The 21,729-nt window shown below is 36.8% G+C and overlaps 2 protein-coding genes across 3 annotated transcripts; one reads left to right on the forward strand and one right to left on the reverse strand.

Moving 5' to 3' along the window:
* Positions 1-1,843: 1,843 nt before the first annotated feature.
* LOC113677805 (tumor susceptibility gene 101 protein) lies at positions 1,844-9,452 on the reverse strand. 2 transcript variants are annotated; one of them, XM_089196352.1, is made up of 10 exons: positions 9,297-9,452; positions 8,191-8,275; positions 7,560-7,625; positions 6,648-6,811; positions 6,042-6,276; positions 5,257-5,570; positions 4,605-4,697; positions 3,601-3,737; positions 3,421-3,523; positions 1,844-2,422 (listed from the first exon to the last, which is right to left on the reverse strand). In XM_089196352.1, exons 1-10 carry the CDS (start codon positions 9,327-9,329, stop codon positions 2,330-2,332), a joined length of 1,323 nt encoding a protein of 440 aa, XP_089052478.1. In that variant the 5' UTR covers positions 9,330-9,452; the 3' UTR covers positions 1,844-2,329. The 2 variants fall into 2 exon arrangements, with proteins under 2 accessions (XP_089052478.1, XP_089052479.1); XM_089196353.1 differs by having other exon boundaries at positions 5,257-5,566; positions 6,038-6,276; positions 9,297-9,437.
* LOC113677747 (TBC1 domain family member 17) lies at positions 9,446-21,718 on the forward strand. Its single transcript, XM_027194582.2, has 15 exons — positions 9,446-10,631; positions 10,766-10,864; positions 12,747-12,858; positions 13,789-14,002; positions 14,689-14,800; positions 15,847-16,056; positions 16,328-16,456; positions 16,614-16,717; positions 16,974-17,068; positions 17,568-17,684; positions 18,031-18,131; positions 18,887-18,986; positions 19,750-19,847; positions 20,096-20,212; positions 20,532-21,718. Exons 1-15 carry the CDS (start codon positions 10,563-10,565, stop codon positions 20,997-20,999), a joined length of 2,145 nt encoding a protein of 714 aa, XP_027050383.2. The 5' UTR covers positions 9,446-10,562; the 3' UTR covers positions 21,000-21,718.
* The last annotated feature ends 11 nt before the right edge of the window (positions 21,719-21,729 follow it).

Below are 21,729 nucleotides of genomic sequence, written 5' to 3' on the forward strand. Positions count from 1 at the left end.
GCACAGACAGGTACAAAAAAAAACTATCAAAAACAGAAAACAGAAATTTTTCTGGATTAAATGATTATTGTACATGACAAATTACAGTGATTTGCAATTAGCTGTCATCTTTCCAAAGAAGATTGAAAATGATGGATCAATAGATGGATTGACTGAATGACAAGATGGCAAACGGTCCATCTCATCTTCAGGAAAGATTTCATTTTATCGCCTTTTTTTCTTTAAAAATGAATATCGAATTCATCCCTACTGACAGAGTCGGAAAATTATATGACCAACACACTATAAAATCTTGACATCTGAACACGGAAATGGACCCTCAAACGGATTACGTTTGGTTAGAGAGGCAATTTTTGTAAACAGGTCTACCACATGTCCTGTTTTTTAATCAATTTATATTAATATTATTAATTTTTGTTATTTTTGAGATTCGATGAATTACTTACTTATCACACCATCCTCGTGAAACATTCCAAACACTTATCTCCTTTTATGTGGAACAGGCCAACTAACGTACGAAAGGGAGGTTTTCACGTGGTCTCAATAGTTTTACTCACTTGATCCAATTTGAATGTCTCGGACAAATTTAGACGTAGAGGGGGCCAACTGCTTACCATCAGTGTCTTTGGTTGTTGGTTTTTTTTTTCTTTTTTTCTTTTTTTTTTTTGGATAAAAGCAGCAACTTTTCCTCAGACAATCTTCAAAGTAACGAGACAGTTGAAATAATTATGACTATTGTCACTATTGTCTGTCCCCTTCTACAAGGGATTCGACTTGCCTGCCACGGTAGCTGAAGCGTCTGAAGTTCAAAGGACCCCAACCACAGTTCGCTAACTGTGGCATTCTTACTCACAAATGCTTTAAGTCATACAAAAGTTACAATAAAATTGCGATAAAATAAAGTTCAAAACTGTGGCTTATAAGGGTTTATGATGTCCTCTCCTTGAATGAGTAAGCCAAACGTTTGACTGGCTCTGCCGGGAATTGAAGGTACACCATTAAAAGCATTCACAAGGTAAGCTTCGAAGTTGCTTCGTTCTGAGCTCTTTGATTTAAATGTTTCCTTAAGCAGAGCACGTACGTTGCGTGATGAGATGGATTAGGACACAGACATTAATATTAAAATTTGATTTTAGACTCAAGATATGTTCATTCGTGTCAGCAAATCTAGGTGGGGTCTCATATCGTTTCTTCCCTTCGCGATTTGAATCTCATTTATTGTAAAATCCCTGCATGAGCCTTAGTATAATTAAATTTTCTGAAGAGTTTAGGGTGAGCTTACAGTCTGGGTCGAAAGGTTCAGCTTGCCATGCACGAACTCTACTCAACCGGGCGCCAAGTGCTTTGGACCTGTACGCGAAGGCGAAAAGTCACACGCCCCAGACACCGACGAAGCTCTCTCTCTCTCACGCTTGTGTTGTCTGCGTTTCCGCCAGCAGGGCAGAAGCGTTTATTAGTAGGACGTAGGCGAGATGAAAGCAGAAAAAAGAGAACGATACTTCGAAACAAGTAAATAATGAGAGGGAACAGGGAAAATTTGACTCAGATCTTAGTCCAACTTGAACATCCTTCAACTACTCGATTTGATGTGTGACAGTTCACGGGAATGATCATCGCTCTGGATGATTATCTTACTGATTGCGATTATTTTGTAAGAGTGGAGTTTTAATTTGGTCTGTCAATTGTTCAGCTTGTGTAAAAAATGCTAATAAAGTTATCAACCTAAGTGTTGGTGAAAGTGATGAACATTTACCACAACTTCGGTAAATAATTGTATGTAATATGTAATTATGTAATAAGGTTCCTCGACATCAATATACAAAGCGATAACGACTACCAAAAGTCCAATTTTTGTTATTTAATGGGTACAGTATTTTTTCATATAGCTCTACAAACATCTTCTCAGTCACATATACACCGCAAAAATCATATCTAAAAGCATCGAAGATTAGATTGAAAAGTTGGTCCAAGTCATTACATTAGCAGAACCAACCAATTCCTCATGAGCAGAACGAAATAATAGTCTCACGATCATTAGCTGTAGTTTTATTGAGCTGCACGTGAGGTGATCTTTCACTTCTACAAACAATTTCACGAGCTGCATGCAGGCCTCAGTAGGAGCCCTTCGAAAGATTTGGTTTGTGGAATAATAACCGAAACTTCACTTTAAAATATTCCTCAATTGTGGAATAATCTCGTCCTGTTCAGTGCAATCTAAGAGAATTACTCCACCTAAAATACAAAAAGAAAAGAATAACCTCAAGTAACGCCCTTAGGCGGGCAAATTCAGAGCTTACACGGCTAAATATCTAGAAAGACACATTAAACTTTATCCTGCTACTTCCGTTAATCCAGCTGTTTTTCTTGCCTTATATAGAAGGGCTCGCAACATAAACTGTTTCCTTGATAATGTCCTTACGTGCTGACAAAAGAAAAAGAGAAAAAAAAGGGGCTAAGAACGAATGATAGAAGTACTCATCAATTGTCAATTTCTCTAGACAAGGTTAAGTTCCACTAAGTGAAACGTGAAGTTGATTGGTAGACAGAAACTGCCTGATATTTCACCTTAAATAACCTTTAATTATATAGTTTTAATTTGGACTCTTATTGAAAACGCCCGAACAATAATTTCAGAATCCTTTGCTTTAAAATATTTGCTTAGGGTTAGCATTGACTGTTCACAGTCAAGGTTTGTAGTCCTGCCAGAAAATTTGCACGCGAAAAGTGCACGAAAACACTCGTTAAACTGGAGTTATGCCTTTCTCTGGCAAATCAAAGTTCAGGGCGTGAAATTAATTTTTTTTTCTGATAGCCACTTGGCTCCTAAATTCATCAAAGTGGTAGCCAATTCAAAAAAAGTTGGTCGCCATTTTGAAAGACAAACAAAACCTTTTTTTTCGCTGTCATCGTTCTAGAAATTAAGTAAGGGAAAAGATCTTTAACGTGCTACAAAGGGGACACTAGGATGGATGATATGCAACGTTTAAGCTCACCTAAATCCAAGATGGCGTCTAGTTATCGATCGAGATGCATCTGCTGCGTTTTGGAAACAAACTTAACGAGGAAGTTTGCCGCGGATTTGTCTTTGCAAATCTTTTTAATTCACTATCTCTAGGCAAGGTTAAGATGAAACATTCTAGTCGCCAATTTGGCGACTAATTTTCAGGATTTGGTCGCCAAAGTGAAAAATTTAGTCGCATTTGCGCCTGTATTAGGCGCAATTTCATGCCCTGAAGTTACGTGAAAATTTTCTGCTCCAAATCGAAAATTACGATTCCTTTTTTTATATCATTCTCACACTGATGCAAAGCTTGAAGATCTTACTGGTGCCTTTAACTCCTTGTGACATTATCCTTTGATTTTTTTGGGCTGTTGTGGTTACCCTGAAATTGCCACAATCATCACCGGGAGGCTTCTTACCTTAAGAAAAACTTCTAAATCGATGGCTTCTTTACGCAGAGATTCACTGAGATAATATATTGTATCCTCTACTGCATTCTCCTCCGCAAATAGGTTGAGGATTCTGGCGAGAACAATTTTTGAGCCAACAGTTCCACAAGTAAACAGTGCATCATTCTAACCACCAATATGTGTACTCACTGATTATAAAGAGGTGCTGTAGTCACTACTGCTTCGTCGATTTCAAGATTTTCAGAATTCGATTCTAACTTGCTGACAACCTCAGAAATCTCTTCATTCTTTTGTGTTAACAATTTGATGTCGTTGTCCACGTCCGCCTGCGAAGCGAATGAAAAGACATCGGTCGAGAATTTAAATCTTAACTAATAAGTGATCTATGACATAAAACTGGTTGTGTTGCACTCAGGTCCTAGAGGAATGAAATTGAAGGGAGGGGGGGGGGGGGCGGGGGGCGGAAAGGAAGGATCTCCAGCATTCTGCTTGAACGATTACGTGTTACCCAGCAAGGAACGGTCATTCGAACACTTCAGTCTTTAACAGGGGTTAAGCACGCGAATATTGACCGTGTACATTCTGCTTTGGAATGTACTGACAAATTTTTACTACCCTGATCTAATACGTTACTTTCCGGCTCAGGGTTGGAAGACATCAGCGGAACCTCCGCCTTCTCTCCAAGCTCTTTTAAGTGCTCCCCCCTACCTACATACTTTCCAAATTCTAGGTTATCCTGAGGACAGCTGCGCTGAATTCTGGAGCAAGACAATTTCTACCTTTTTCACATTGCCATGTGCCAGCCTTGTACGCAGCTTCAGCATGTCAGTGGACTTTTATACATCCACAGAGCAAGAGGAGCGATATGCCTTGCCTTGCGTGATTGACAATATGGCAAATAAGCCACAACTCAATCCGTTAATTTCTCAGTTTCACTGGATGATCACTTAAGAAATTTGATTAGACACCGTTAATCAAAGATTTAATCAAATTGAGAGATTGTCCCTTTCTGCACATTTCAATAACGAAGTCAATTCTTGATGCATATACTCTCTGTATATGCCGGTAGTTGTCATAATTATTCATCGAAGTAATCTCTCGAAAGCGACTGAAAATGGGCTCATTGAACTAATAGAGAGAGAAGGAAAGTGAATTTACTCCCCACAAAGTTTTAACATATTTCTAGCTGTTACCTGTTCTCTTTCCAGTTTCTGTAAAATATCTTGTAGTTTTTCACTTCCCCGTTTTAACTCATTCTGGGTTCTGTTCAACTCATCTAATTCAATCTGTCAAAAAAAAAGTGAGCCGAAAATAGGTGACGAATTTTTCCGTACTACCTGTTAACCCTTTAGCTCTCAGAAGAGATTGACAGGTGACTTCTTCATTCACTATCTGTACATTTTTCAGCAAAAAGGTAATGAGAATACTCACACTCACCAGTTAGAATTTGTTGCCTTGATCTTACAACAAATTCTCAAAACTAATTTACAAGGAAATATGTAGCAGCTGGAGGGGAGAATTGACAATCAGATCTTGGGAGTTAAAAGGTTAAAAAGCTATAGCTGAATAGAGGACATTCCTGTCCTATCCAGGATCTGGTTTTAGTGAGTGCATTTGTATCGTGCTAAGATTCCTTCTGGTCCAATCATGTAGTCTTATAAATACACACTTTCTACCAAACAAACTTGCACTTTGAGGTGGTCCTCAACAGGTGGGCGAACTGATTGCAATGCATATGGACTGAAATGTAACATAAGTCAACAACAGAGCAAAATTGTCTCCAAAGCTTTTTGGTCTTGATGTTGATTGGCAGTCTACAGTGAGTTCAAATCTGATTATGTATACCTGTGCTTGCTGAAACAATGCCTTTGTACTTCTTCTTATTTTGTCTTCCACTGCAGACCGTAGTGATAGCTTAATTTCTTCCTCCTTCAAAGTGCTGCTCACTGCAGTTGTACCCTCAGTTGTGTCCAAATTAGCCTGAGTGACATGTGGAATACTGGCAGCTGGACCAGAATAAGATGGTTGTGTACTAGGGGGATAGCTTGCATGATTTGGCACAGGGTATGGGGGATTAGATGGTCCCATATTGGACCCACCTCCGGGAGGATAAGGGGGATATGGAGGTCTGCCACCACTTGGTCTACCTGGGCTGCTTCCTAAGCAACAAAGACAAATGAAACTAATCACCAAAGAAAAAAAAGAATGTTTCCTGTATGAGTAGCTTCATGTACTCTGTTGACCAGTCAGTCATTCAGTAAATAAATAATTACTGAGCTGAGCTCAGTCACTCCATTCAAATGTCTATCTGAGCTGTCTGTTAGCCATTTGATAAAACTCAGGTGGTATTAAATTGCATTCAGATGACTGATTCTATGCAATTGACAGGATAGGTTTTCTTGACACCATTGTCTTGTTGTGTGAGTCCTGCCTTCTACTTTCAGTACTGAGTCTTCTGTATTTAAGGTTGAATAACAGTGAGAAGTGTTTTAATCTTCCTCCATAAAGATCAAGGGATATTTTCACAGATGATCATTGACATATGTAATTCATTTGAAACAGTAATCATGTAGTACTAAATATGAAATAAGTAAATAACATTTTTATCATAACTACTGGTGTAAACTTGCCTGGGACTGGCCCAGGTTGTGGCATTGGCATTCCTGTAGATGCTCCAACAGGGTATGGTGGCATGGCCCCCGGATTGGGGGAGTAACCACCATACTGAGGGAGGTAGCTTGGCTGTTGTGGCATATTGTAACTACTAGGTTGTGGTGGTGTTGGTGCACTTTTTGCATAAACTGGTGACTGCTGTGCAAAAATACTACAGAGAATCTGAAGCAAGGCAGCAAGATCAGATTTGGGCTGAAAGAGAAGAAAACTTACTGTTAGATGCTTACATGTCATCATCATTCCTGAGAAAAAAAACAAGCCTATCATCATGTATGAAAAGCAACATGCATTTTCAGCAGTCTAGCCTGATCATTTCCTGATCTCATTGATAACTCCTTACTATTATTTTAACAAACAATTCTTATAATGTCAGTTTGCGGGAAGTAATATTGTATCAACAAATAGTTCCCCAATTGATATTTTTCTTTATTCTCATCACTGTCTGCTTCATATATAGTATTGATCTTTTAAGGACAAATTCAGTGTTGGTCACTCCTGGGAATTACAGGGTTAATCCATACGTTATAGAGAGAAATGATAAAAGTTGATGCTAATGAACATACATAAGTCCACTCATGCAGAAAAGGATGGTAAACTTTTCCATTGGAATCCACAAATTGAGATGGTTTGATAGCCATTGTGTTTGTTGGTTTGACATACACAAGTGGGGGAACATACGGATGGTTCTCCTGTAGCCAGACACACACTGGAATGTTGTATGTGACACCTGGAACAAAAAGTGGTTCATACACTTGGGTAACTAATTTGTACATTTCTTAACCCTAACTGAGAGCTATCAACAGTTAATGAGGAAGCAACTCATAGTTGTAATAATTTACCAGTAAATTCATCCATTTCTTTTTAAAACCCTATAATTAGCAACTTTCTTCATATAGCAATTGGCAATACAATTGCACACTATGCAGCTGTAGAGGAACATTTTAATCAGTACCATACAAAAGAAAGCATCACAGTCATGCATCCCTATGAATACACTGGAGATGGAGTATTATTGTTGGTCTCACTTCCTCCTGACAACATCAAAAATGATACTGGAATAAACATCAGCATGATGGCCAATTGATTAAGAAACACAACAACAGGGGAACCCAGCCAATATTAGCTGACCTCTGAAAGAATACACAAGTGAAATGCACCAATCATGCAAGATAACAACGACTTATAACCAGTTAATCTCAATAAGTGAAGAAGACTTGCAGTGTTTGGTTAAAATGTTTTAGTCCACATCTCAAGTGAGTACACTTTGACTTCTTTCCTACATGTAGTTTTTATCTCCTCATGTAAACACTTTTATCTAGTAGTCTAAAGGTTGTAGAATATATATTTAATTACAAAAATAAAGAGAATATCGCTCAAATACATTAACTGCTTTATATCTCTCAATTAAGTTTAATACTTATTTATATATTTATATAAGTCTTTGTATCAGTTGAACATGCAGCAGCAAGTCTCACCTCTGATCAGAACAGGAAGAGTTCCATCCAAGGCAAGTAATCGAGCTTCTCTCCCATCATTATGTGCTGTGGGATCAATTCATCCAAGAATTATCTTAACAGATACCTTTTTGTCTCCCTTTCTAATTTTTGTAAGTTTTATCACAGAAAATATAAAACTTATGATTGAGTACTGGAAACTAAACCTGAACATTACAACTTGAGTTATAAATTGAATCACTCATCACTTAAGACATAATTATTAAAGTTCACTGGCAACAACGTGGACAATCAGACATGCCTATGTCTATGAATCGTAACTTCCCAGATAAATTCATTCAATCTTTATATCAGAGTAGTATCAAACCGTGTCTCACTTGTCACCTGCTAAGAATATACATTATTGTATTTTTTGTTCAAGATTCCTCTCTAGATGGAATACTGAAATTGCTTATTAATACTATGTATCATGGATTGTTTATGTACTTGTATATTTCATTTTTAATTAACAAACTAGAAACTTGCTTTTTAACCATATTAAATCCAAAAATATTCAGAAAAAGTTCATAATTACACCTACACAGAAAATTATTTTCAAAAAACCTGTCTCCAACAGTTAAAAACTGCTTTCAAAATTGAAAGACTCACTTACTAAAGTTTTGTAGATCTGCTAGTAAGGTAGGGTACTGATGCAGTGCCCTCATAACATCAGAACAACAATTATTTGCATGTTTATACTGCAAGAAAACATAATAATACCCAAAATGTTTCATCATGAAAAACAGAGTAGGCAAACTTTCTGAGTTAAATTTCACACCTAGTAGGTGTAAGTTTTCTTGATTACTTTTAGCTACAGTAGTTCCTTTCAACACATCATAAAAATTCCAGCAGAAGGGAACATTGTGGTGGATAGCAGGAGATGGGAGATTCCTCAGACAGGAGGGACAAGCATGTCAATGAAACCGTACAGCAGGAGGAAAAAATAAAAAGTGTGAAAATTGGTTTGTCAAAAATCAGCAAGGTTTCAGAATAAAATTAGAAACTAAAACAAACAAAACTACTTCCATCTTCTGTGGCATGAGTGTATTGAGTCAAGTAGCCCTTTACAAATTCAAAATGCATTCGGACCATACTGTTGGTTCGCCATACGTTTGCTTGTTATCTTTATTGCATAATTTTTCTTGCTTTAGTAGATTTTTTTCTCCCAAATTTGTTTCGCAAACAATTTATAAAAATTGAAAATAGACTGTATGATTTTGAGACGCTTTGTGGCTGAAAATGACTGGTTTATACTGATGCTCTAGCTAATTAGAATTAAATTAATATTACGAAATCTGATGTAGAACGTATTCATAATTTTAGGTGACTACCACTCGGCTCTAAATTTGAGGTTGCAATAAATGAAACAGTAGGGTTTTTATTTGATACGTTGAGTTTCACAATAGACCTCGAACTCAGCATTAACAAGCTAGCCTACGTGATAATTGTATTTCTTTAATACCAAACAGACTTTCAATGCAACGTATACGGCTGTCGCCAATTTCTACCTACATACATTCTCACGGATTAATCTCCTTTTCAAACACTTCATAATATTTTCAAACATCTTTCAGAAAAGATCGAAAGATATTTTTTTCATTTGTGAAGCAAATTGATATTATGATATTACAGTGAGCTGACAAGGAAAATTTTCTGCTACCAGGTACATGCAAAAACTTATTAAGTTTGTTTGTTTACACATATGTTATTTTCACAAACCTTTCCGAGTTTACTCTTTAGATGTAAATCCATAGCTTTAAGAATTTGGGTAAATCAACTCAAATGGCCGTAGCTATGTACTAAAACTGGTAATCGAAGAATCCATGTTGAAGGAAAAGACCACAAATGTCATCCGCAAGACTTTGAAAATACATCATATGATCTTCATGTATGTAACACAAATAGTTCACATTTTTCACTCGTTCTCAGGTCTCTCTCTAAATCTTTAACTGAAGGGCTTGGCGTGTCCATCCTTAGCTTTGTTCAATTACTTCTCGGAAAAAAAAGGATGATAACGGGCGACATGTATAGTTCACTTTCTCTTCTATATTTATTGTAAATTTACGTGGGGTAATTAGCATTCTTTTTAAAGACTATACCAACTATTAAAAGAAACTGTCACAATTGCTTTTTTTTTATAGAACTTCGTTTTCATTAAAATAAATCATTAGTACTCGTTGATTAAGCTTTTGATACAAATGCAGCTTTGTCAGTTAAAAAATTACTTATTAGCGTTGATAAGATACATGAAAAAATTACTCAGTTCTGATGGATTTAGATAAATGCTGCAGTTTTCAGGTAATTCAATGCAGAGGAGGGTTAATTCAGTGCAAAGAAGTAACAAACCAGACTGAACAATTCCTTGAACTGTGTAGCCGGACTTTGAACCTTTTTGCGCCTTAAAGATGTGAAAATATCTTCGTATATTATTTTTTTGAGCGTAAGTGGTTGTTTTGACCGAAAGCACAACGTTACTAGCTCGCAGACTTTGAATAAATGATTTTAGCACTTAATGCACGCGCTTTGCTTCTGCGTAATTAAGATAAGCTCTCTCGTATTTTTTCATGTATATTATTAATACGTAATCACATGATTCCTCTCGTGCAATTTGGAATAAATAAGTACTTTTAAATTTTGTTAGTCTTTGAAAAAATTGACTCGTGCTTATTTACTCCATAGTGTACTCGAAATCATGTGATTACCTATACTTATAAACACCGTTTATTTATTTGCACTCAAGGACACTGGGCACGAGATATTAATTTTTTGCGTTATGTAAATGTTACGGTAGCTTACATGAAATACTATCTTGCTTTCCGCGTTTGCTACGTGGGTTAAAGTGTAAACGGAGTCATCATAAATATATATAAATATTACGTACTGTGACGTGCTCTTTCTTGCTCTTTCAATTTATTATAAGTAGTCTGGACATTTTTAACCTTTACCGATGATGTAAACTTTCTCAATCAAGTTTCGATACAAATAATGGCGGCGGCGAATTCTACTGCGACATGCGAGGACTCTTCTGTGCAGACGGCCGATGTCCAAGGAAAGGTTAGTTTAATTATGGTCAAATATCAAGATTAGCAGGTGTAAGTAAGAACTTTTTTATGATTTTGGTTCGTAAAGTTTATTTTCCACCATTGATTGATCGCATTAATTGTCATCTGTTGACTTACTGTCTTCAGGTGGTGTTTAGCCAAGATGGCGTGTTCGTGCACACTGCTGTTTTAACTGCTACACAGGGTGCCAACATTATTCCCGGAATTGTCACAATTATCGAAAAAGTAGGTGAAGATTCGCTCTCACGTAGTCCTTACTACTATGGTACCTTGATATATTTTATGGAGACTCATTTCAAAAAAATTAAAGTATTTCCCGTTGCCTGATGTCGATGTTTCCTCAATTAAACTGTCTTGTAACCTCTTACAGTGTCAGTCATAGAGTTGTCATTGTATTTTTTTGTTGCCAACCTGTCGTATCAACGGATTTTTATAGGGGTCTATTCTAAAAATTCGTTCTATAAATCATCTTTACCTCCAATCCCCATATCACTCTAATTATAATTGTACAAGACTTAGGAGACTTTTAGTTGCAGTTGTCTATTTTCCAATAGTTTTATTATGAAACCGTTTCCTGATCTCCACCGTGAATTGACCTTAAGTTGCAAGCCCCTTTTTATTGGATGAATCATTCAAGCTGCCATGGAGTAAGGAATGTTAATGCCATCCCACAATTTGTGGAAAAAAAACAAACTATGTGACCTGGCTAAAATATGGTTCTCAGGGTCAATTTAGTTACTCAATAAGTATTGCATTTGATTATGTTATTTGCTGGCTGGGAGGTCCATATGGTGAAAAACTGTGACCAAGGTCACAGTTTTTCACCATACAGACCGACCCTTAGCTGGTGAATAACATATTTATCTTTTTTAAACTTGACAAGATTCTTTCGGAAAGAACCCAAATGATTTAGGGCTGTAAATATGGCAAGATCTTCCATAAACTGAACTAGTTTTGAGCGAGCACCTGGTTAAAATAGAGGTGATGCAAATTAAAGAGAGATGCCTCACGGAAACATTTTCATTTCAGCAACAATAAAGGTGATTTAAAAGGCTTCTTAACAAACTTTGAAACATTATTTTTACAAGTATCTGTCACAATCTGACACCTGTCAATTAGAGAGTGCATAAGAAAAAAAAAGTGTAAGAAGATTTAAAAAAAAACGGAACTAGTTTGGCAAGGACTGTTACGACAATGTTTTCTTCAAAAACAGTCAATGATCTAATGGAAAGCACTATTCGCTCTGATTGATGATTCATTCATGTACAAAGATTTACCTCTGTCCATTAAGGAAACGGCGAGGAAAGTAATTTTGAGTAAATTCAAATTTTTTAATTTGAAGTTGTGAGAGTTTGCTCGTTTGTTTGCTGCAATGGCGTTTGTAAATCTGGTCTTTCGTCCACAAAACTAAATTCGAATGGCACACTCCAACGAGACACAAGGGGATTTAATGCAGCCTTTTCTCAATAAATTCCTTCAGTTTCTGTTGTGCAATTTATGGTACAAATGTCCAAATTGAACGGACTTGGAAAGACTCACCGGGAGGGTATATTTGTTGTAGAACTGAAATTAAAACTTCTCTTGCTCTTTCACTACAAACGAATTGTTTGAGAAAATTCAGATATTAAATGAATGAAAGTTCCATCGTTCAGTAACCAAATACCTCACGTTTTAACTTTCTGGGTATTTTTTGTGAACAATTAAAATTAATTGCAGAAGGTTTATAGGCCACTTGTCAACCAATGTAATGACACTATTGCTTACACAAATTCATTCTGAAACCAATATTTTTCTGTCAACCAAAGTGATTTGAGAGAGAGAAAAGAGAGGATTCATAAGTTATTTATCAGCTTGAGATAGTGGCTGAAGTGGTTGCTTGTAAATACTGCCCAGCCGGAAAAATGAGATATATTTATGAAAAATGGCAACGAAAGTTGGGATGTACTTGGCGACTCATGAAAGCATTACTGTGGCCCGTGGGCAGAGATAAGAAAATACTGACTGGGTAAAGAACCAATCAGATTGCAGGATTTGTTACCGTGCCCTTTAAAAAATAATAATATTCAATACAATGTAGTTAAATAATTTCTTTAATTATTTTTGACAGCAAAACAGCACATTTGTAGATTGGTCACCTGCAGTGAATGAAGAAGAAGAATTTGAGCTAGAAACAAGTGACTATTCTGAATGGGATCTTGTCACTCAAAGTAAACAGGAAGGTAATTTATGATACCTGTATAAATTACAAGCATAGTTATTCAATTAATTATTACAAAAAAGTGTTTTTCAAGTTATGTTCTCTGATAGTTGATGTTGGAAACCACAAAGCACATCTACATGATTGTAGTTCGGCCCATGTGAATTTCAAAATTGGTGTTTGTAAACACTTGAATTTTAGAGCAGTCAAAGGAACTTTGCACCTCGGAAGGGTCTAGGACTGTTAAACAACTTTGAGGAGACTGTATACATTCATTTGTTAATCATTGTCTTGCATGATGTACCTATAATCTACAACTCCTTTGCATTGGAATTACCTGCTTAGGGGTTGGTAAACTTTTGTAAGAAATAAAATGCAAAACTGGCATTTGTGGCAAACATGTTTTGATTGACTTGTTGTATTTAATAAATGAAAGTATAGTCATGCATCAATTGCTTGAGTTGTGGATCTACAATATTCCCAATCAGTTCACCTTTTAAAGACCTATTTTTAACCAGTATGCATCAGGCATAGCATTGACAATTGGTGACCATTAACTTGATATTGATTATTCCAAAAGCTTTGGGAAAACAATAGAAGCTTTGCTCTTGTGAAAACTATAACAAAAACAGAAGCTCGCAATACATACTGGCCAATGGTAGGTCTTTAACCACCAACTCTACTGAGAAGTCTTGTACCAAGACAGATGGATTTATTCTTAATTTTTCAAAATCTTAACTTGTTTTGAGTTTTAGAGGTCAGTTTGTTTTACATCTCCAGTGCCAGAGATTTGAGTGCTACTCTCTAACTTTCAAAATACTGAGTGTGTAGGCCCACAATATGCAAAATGCGTTGCATACTCAGTATGTCATGCAGGCAGTGAAGGCATTAAAAGTGTTCTCTAAATGACTTTTTGATGTTATTTTTGGTTGTTCGTGGGCATTGTAAACAGATGGAAGTGTCCAGAAGAGAAAGAGGATATCCATGTATGCCATTCACTTCAATGTCTCAGAGTTGCACTCTATCAGACGTTCTGACCCAAAGTTGGCCTGGTCTTATGCTGTATTTATGTTAAAAAATGGCACCACTCAACCAGCACTCCATTTTCACTCTGGGGGTATAAGTGAAATGATCCATCGCCTACAGAGATATATATGGATTACAAGGTAGGAACATGTTCTATGACCCGTTATTAGGCTCTTTCAAGTATTCTGTTTTTTTCTTCCTTTAATCTTTCAATCTTAACTTTTTTTCCCAGCCATAATTTTTTTACATTAACCCTTTTGATTTGTTTGTTAGAATCAGGGCGTGAAATTGTGCCTAATACAGGCGCCAATGCAACTAAATTTTTTGCTGTGGTGACTAAATCCTGAGAACTAGCCACTAAATTGGCAACTAGAATGCTTCATCATAACCATACCTAGAGATATAGTGAATTAAAAAGATTTGCAACGATAAATCCACAGCAAACTTCCTTGTTAAGTTTGTTTCCAAAATGCAGCATATACATCTTGATTGATGACTAGACGCCATCTTGGATTTAGGTGAGCCTGAATGTTGCACATCATCCATCCTAGAGTCCACTTTGAAGAACCATGCAGAACTTAATTTTAGAGGGTCTATCTACAACACTGACAGTGTAAAAAAAGGTTTTTCTTTGTCTTTAAAAATGGCAACCAATTTTTTTAATTGGCTGCCACTTTGAAAATTTTGGAGCCAAGTGGCTATCAGAAAAAAAAAAAAAATTAATTGCATGCCATGTAGAGGTTGGATTGCCTTATGTTATGTGAGATAGTCCTTTTATATCTGTGCATTCTAAATCTTGCTTTTCTCTTTGCCTTTATGACTTCAGATCTCCACACAATCACAAGTTATTTGTTGTGGCAGAGGATCACAATGCACTAAAGAAATCTCTTGATCATCTTGAGTTGTTCCCAGAGGATAATCTACCCCATCGAGTACCAGTAAGGCTTTTTTTTACTGACATTAGTCATTAAAACTACAGAAAACTGCAAATTTAGAAGAATTTAAAATAATCTTAATTATTGATATCTGTGGACCTGACGTTTGAGCTGTACATGTAGATGTCCCTCTCCAACTATACACTCATTGTTTCCTGTTTCTCCTACTTACAAATCCTTAGTTGTATTCATAGTAGAATAAATAGATCAATGTCAGTATCTGATAAACTGGGTACCCACCCCCCCCCCCCAACCTAACAACAGTCAACTGATAACAAGTTAGGGTTATGTTGGGTTAGGGAAGAGGAAGAAGGTGGGCAGTTCAGATACTGAAATTGATCCTAAGATAGACATGCCCCCACTTGGCTGATTTAACTTATCAAGTCATTTGATTTAAGAGATTAAGTAATTTAAGAAAAATCTTAATAAGAAGATTATTAGTTGATCCAATACCAAATTCTCCAAACTAACATCACAAGAACTATTTGGCAGACAGTAAGGAGAATTACTAATGAGAACTTGGGAGTTAAAGGGTTAAATGAAGAAGTCACAAATATTTGATTCATTTTGCACAGGGTTTAAAACTGGTGCTGCAGAGGCCCCGAAGTCTGATCTCACTTGAAACACTTAATCCTCCCTGTCCTCATCCATCTCAAATGCCCTCATTTTTCCTCGGCTAGTAGCACAATAAAGGTAGTGAAATCAGATGATGCAAAGTCTGTTACCAAGTAATATCTGAACCATCCAAAATTTAGAGACAAATTTTCTATCCCTTAAACATGTTCTAAGATGACACATATCAGTTGACTGTTTCCTATGAGAAAATAACTTCATTAGTCTGAATAGGTGGCATTTAAACTGTCCCATTGCAATTTCCATTTATGCAGGCATGAGTCAACAACTAACCCATTACTGGTACTGCTTAGATTAGGTTGCTGAAAATCAGTCTTGATCTAGAATTTTTTTTATAGATAAATTGTTTTGATTAGATTGACGGTAAATGTGTGTGTTGTTTAGTAAGAAGTCATTATTTTCAACTGCTTTTTCAGTGGCATAAGTTACTCCACAGTGCATATTATGACGGCATGGATGCTTTGTCCAAAGTGACACGTTATGTGAGAGATGTTTATGTAGGCTATCAGGAAGGAGTGGAAGGCACTCAGGAAGAAGAACAGGAGAATGGTCTAAAGAAGGAACCTGAGTTTGAAGATCTTGGGGATGATGCCAACCACTCTGATGAGACATCTGTGCCAGGAAAGGTTCAATAATTTTTTTCAGATTTGGCCTTTTAAAAATTCATTGCTACCATTAATGTGAACTTAGTAATGACATGAGCTCACCACAGAGATCCCTGTAGCACAGTGTTAGAGTGTTGGTACAACATTGCAGCTTGCAATCTAATAAACATTTGGAATATTCAAAATACTTTTGCATATATGAAGGAAAAGCATTTTTGAATGAGAAATTAATTTGTACCTTTTTTGTGTGGAGAGAAGTAAATAATGTTTTTTCCTCATGAACAATATGCAGCGAGATCTTGGTGAGGTTCCAGAGGTGTCACGAGGAGAACCAATGAGGCTTAATGAATGGCAGTCATTCCTGGATGATGTAGGGCGAGTCACTGATGTCAAGAAGCTTAAAGACAGGATATTCCATGGGGTATGTGTTAGAAAAGAAAAGTTAAAGATTTATGACCATACTGATAACAGCAAAACCACCTTGCATACAAACATGCTTGCTGCAAAATTATATGAAATATTTAAGATAAAGATGATATTAAAGAACCCTCCTTCCTTGTGGAAATTGCATCTTTCAGGGTATTGATGAGTTAATTCGTAAAACAGTCTGGCAGTATCTGTTGGGTTACAAGAAGTATGGTTACACTGCACAGTCACAGCAAACCCTCTTTAGAGGGAAGGAGTAAGTGGAAGCCTCTTCAGATAAACTTCATGATGTTAATACTTAGTTGGTGTATGGAACTTTCATAACTTTTTTTCGTAGTGGTACTGGGAAGGTATATGTATGCAGCCAATCTTCAACTTGGACATGTGTACGTAGCTTCAGAACAACCAAATTGAGTTTGGTATCTGGTGGCCAAATACCAACAAATTTTCCTACTATTTTCCTACCTTCTTTGGGCCAATTTCATTGTTTTTTGCTTTTTGTTGTTCTCAAGGGAAGAATATAAAACTATGAAGTGGCAGTGGCAGTCCATGACCAAAACACAAGAAAATAACTTTTCTGAATTTAGAGAAAGAAAGCATCTTGTAGGTAAGGAAGTACAAAATGTAATGGGAACCCTTCAACAACTAAATTTTTTAGTTCATGTTGCAAGCATTTACTTGCTACAGAAGGACACTGATGAAGCAAACATCTTGTAATCCTCATTCTGTCCTAGTGCATGTACTTAAAATGAGTATGTTGTCAATTGAAGAGAGTTCTCTGTTTCATACATTTACCTGACTGACATAAAAAGCCAGGCTTTTCAGATTGTTGGTTTTGGTTTGTATTAAAACCTACATGTAACATACATAAATGAGTCTCCTATAGGGCGCCTGGACTAGCAATGAGAGGTTTTAAATTGTTTTAAAGCTCTTGGTGAGAGTTCTGGAATGCGTCAGCTGTCCTGTGAATATGTGTAGCTATTACTATTTGGGATGTGTTGCTTCACCATAAGGTCCTCCTCTGGGTTCAGTAGGGAATGAAATCAGTCTAGGGCTGTTAAGTCATAAAAGGGAAAGATTATTACAGCTTGTTAGTTCTTTTACAGATAAGGATGTTTCACGGACAGACAGAACACATTGCTTCTACTCTGAGGCCAACCATTCCAATGTGAAGAAACTCTATGACATTCTTCTCACTTACTGCATGTACAACTTTGATCTTGGTAAGTTCAACATTTCACCAGCTCGTAACGTTATATATGTACCTTCTCTTTTGTTTGAAAGTCTCTCCCTTTACCAAAGAAGATGACGAAGTTCTTCAAAAGAAATGCATGACAAAAACTGTGTATCTGCAGAAGAAATAAGTTGTTTTAATTTAATGAATAAATGGGAATCTATTCTCCCCAACCTTTGTGCTCACTTTGGATTGTTTCTACTGCAAACGGCTCGCTATTTTTATGTGCTAGGAAGTAAAGAACAGGGAGTAGCAGAGATTTTTGTTGCCTGTTCCACAATCTGAAGATGGGGAAATTTCTTTACTAAGCCTTGAATGCATCCTTTACTTTCCAGGTTACGTACAAGGCATGAGTGACCTTCTTTCTCCAATATTATTTCTGATGGAAGATGAAGTTGAAGCTTTTTGGTGTTTCGTGGGCTTCATGGAAAAAGTGGTAGGTGCTAATCCTTGTGGCCCAGCGCTCCAAGTTACGACTGTGCCGGTCGACATAACGACGACATAGGGTGTTTTGGTGACTATGAAAAATGAAACAGAAACAATGCCAAATACTAATCTTATCTTGACATGTGAAGAAACAGAAACAAAATTTTTCGTGATAAAAAACAAATGGGACTGTAGTCATAAAAAGTGAAAACCGTTCGATTTCTTCAAGAAGTAGAACACATGGAAAATGTCCAAAACAAAAATTTTTACTTTTGACTGATCCAGTACGTTTAAGAATTACAGATGAGAGCATATCACATGGAAGTGATCTTTGAATGTACAGGACCTTTGTCAATGAATGCACAAAATAAGGGAATAGTTTTTAAGTAGCTCTGGACCTTGATGAATCAAAGTTGTCCAGTAGTAATAGAAAATCTCTTAGCAACTGATCTTTGGGGTCACCAAGTAAAACAATATTGGTGACTAAAGTTTCATTCAAAGTCGCCAACGTCGTGACCAGTTTTCGGCGGTCATTACAAATGTAATAAGCAATAACGTTTTAAGTGTTACGGTCCAAAATTTTAAAGTGAAATGAACATTAATTTACGAATTTTTTTTTTTCATCGCAAGATGTTATTCAACTAAGCTCCGAAGGAGTTTTTCCCTCTAAGGATAGCTTTCGCAAATGACATTTTATGGTTAAAGTACAGCCCTGATCATTTCAATATAAATTTTTGACTTCTTGTGTTTGGAACTTCTTTATAGGCTCATAATTTTGAAGAGAACCAAGAAGGAATGAAAGCACAACTTCATCAGCTGGCTGTGCTACTCAAATTCGTTGATCCTCATTTCTACAAGTATCTTGGTAATTCACTCTTAAGGTGTTTTTGTTTCCCTGTCAATTTTTGTTGCAGCTGATTCGAATGCATGACCATTTACCTCGTATATCATCGATGGTATTGCAGAAAACATGCAGTCTTCTTACTACGACTAAATTCTTGGGTTAGCAGTACAAAGTTCGTTGACACTCAAGGTCTCGCTCAGTTTTTATTCTTTTCTTTTTCCGACCAACACCTGCTTTCCCGGGCGCAACCTTTTTTTTTCGGCCACCCCACCTTTGATACTTTACCCTTAAAATCAAGCACGTTGTCAGGGAAGTTTTCAGTTCAGTGTGGCCGGAAACCTGGGATTACATTGGCTTTACGTCAGTTTGATCCTAGTATTTGATTTTTCTCCTTGCAACAGCTATTTAATCAATTAAATCAAAAGCTAAAACCAATGACAATTTGGCTGCCTGCATTTCCCACGTTATTGGCCAGTTAATAAACGTATGTTTTTCAGTTTACATGGGTTCCTTGAAAATTAACCTTTGTTGCGATTTGCTGCTCTGATCGGGTCGGTCAAGTTTGGTCTGATTGTAATCTTTCCAAGGCTTTAGAGAAGTTGCGCTCCTGAGCAAGCAGATGTCTCTGAATGGAACAAGAAACGAATTTTCTTTTAAGAAAATGCACGGGGAGTGCAATGAGATCGAGATATAGTTTGTTCTCTGGAAGATTACATTGTAAGATACTTTGCAGTCTATTCAGAGGTCAACACTAAAAACCGTTTGATCTCTTTTTCGTCGACAGAAGAGCACGATTCTGGTAATTTATACTTCTGCTTCAGGTGGCTTCTTATTTGTTTTAAGCGCGAGTTCTCCTTTCCAGATATTATGACATTATGGGAGGTGAGTTCTTAAAGGAAAAATGTGCTAGCCAATCTACTACAAAACTCTCCTATCCTGTGGGTCAGGCTTAGTTTGAAAGACTTACCTTTAGTTACCTTGACTTCAGAATTACAAGGAGAAGACCAAAATGGCTTCCCTCCTTTAACAGCATTTTTTCTTCTCTATCTTTTATCCCAGCTTATGCCACATTTCCTGTTAGTTCGGATCGCGGTCCGAATATTAAAGTCAGAGTTTATTTTTCTCCTCAGACGTTGTGGTCACAGAGATTGTCGCCAAATTATCACCTGATTGTTTGTTTGGCGATCTTGGATAAACACCGTCACATTATTATGGAGAATAGATTTGGATTCACCGAAATCCTTAAGGTACACGAACTACTTAGGCAAAGAAATTGTCAACTCGATTTGAAGCTAAGTTGTGCTAAATTGCCATCAACAGCAAAGGGCAAAGATACTGATTTATCTTATTATATGGGAATTTATTGTCGTTCATATACCGATCAGGCCATTGGAGAATGCGAAACCACCCGTTGAATGTGTGGTATGAGTGTGTGGCCCTTTCTTAATTAATCCTGAAATTTGTGACTCGAGTCTACATACTTTTTATTCCAAAATGTATTCCTTAGTGCTTGCTTTGTATACATGACTGTCGGTTAAAATTGTTGACTGTTCCTTATCTTAACAGTACATAAACGACCTGGCTTACAATATAGACGTCCAAGAAGTGTTAGTAAGAGCTGAGCAAATCTGTCTCCAGTTGCTTGTATATCCTGATGTACCCGCAGAGGTGAAAGACATACTCACTGGCAAGAACGAAGCCATGATGACTCCAAACGTGGAAAAAACAGACCCCTTCCTCATGGCACACAGTAGACATATGGTACATTTACTAGATGGCTGTGGGCTAGGCAAAGCTAGCTCACCTTTACAGACTTCTAATCTTACTGCTTGTGACACTGACGAATCTATTCATGTGCTTCCTTCACACAATGAAAGTACTGAAGGCAGCAATGAAACAAGAATGAATGATTTGGATAGGGCTTCCTCCAGATCAGGCAGGGCTCAGGTTGCAGGTGAATCAAACGAAGTCCAAATGAATGACTCTGATGATGAAATTGTGGTGTTGTCTGAAGAGGCACAGAATATATTTTAATGGTTGAGGACGGAAGGTTACTTTGATTTTTAAAAAAAAATGTAAAGATTTTTAACAAAATCACAACAATGCCTTCCTGGTGAGAAAGACGACTGCCTATAATATGAAGGGACCTTCTGTTAAGGCCTAAAACAATGAGAGACTTGGCTGTGGTCAGACATCGCTCTTGACACAGAGTCGTGAATTTCTCTCTTCTTTTAATTCCTTCCTGAACGCCGAAGTGATTTCTACCACCGATCCAAGTCTGTTAATCCCCAGTTAATGATGGATTACCTTATGAGAATGAACTACGCACACAGGATGAAGAGGAAGTTTTTAGTTACTTCTAGGAAAACGATGGAGAGGTTTTATGTAAAGTAAAAGTGTTGAAACAGTCCTTTAAAAACGCTTTGAGGAATTGTCCTGTTTGTTAAAAATAGTGGTCAAAATTTTTGTTGTCATAGCCTATTTTGCCCAATTCTGATATCGCTGATATAATTTTCAGTCATAATCATTTGATAGAATAGTGTTCATTTGTTTAATTTTGTTGGAAGTGGGTCGTAGAGTTACAGAAAGCATTGAATTTGAGTTATTGAGCTCTTGTATGGGTAGAATGATGTGCTCGAGGCTTTTTTTTTTTTTTTTTTTCAAATTGCACGCTCAGAACACTTTCCGCTGCAACGATCAAAGTATTTAGTACTCCAAAATAATTAAAAATAGAAGTAAAGATGTTAGGTAAATGACTATCCTT

Source organism: Pocillopora damicornis, chromosome 2 (assembly GCF_964200805.1).
Source record: "Pocillopora damicornis chromosome 2, jaPocDami1.2, whole genome shotgun sequence".
NCBI lineage: Eukaryota > Metazoa > Cnidaria > Anthozoa > Scleractinia > Pocilloporidae > Pocillopora > Pocillopora damicornis.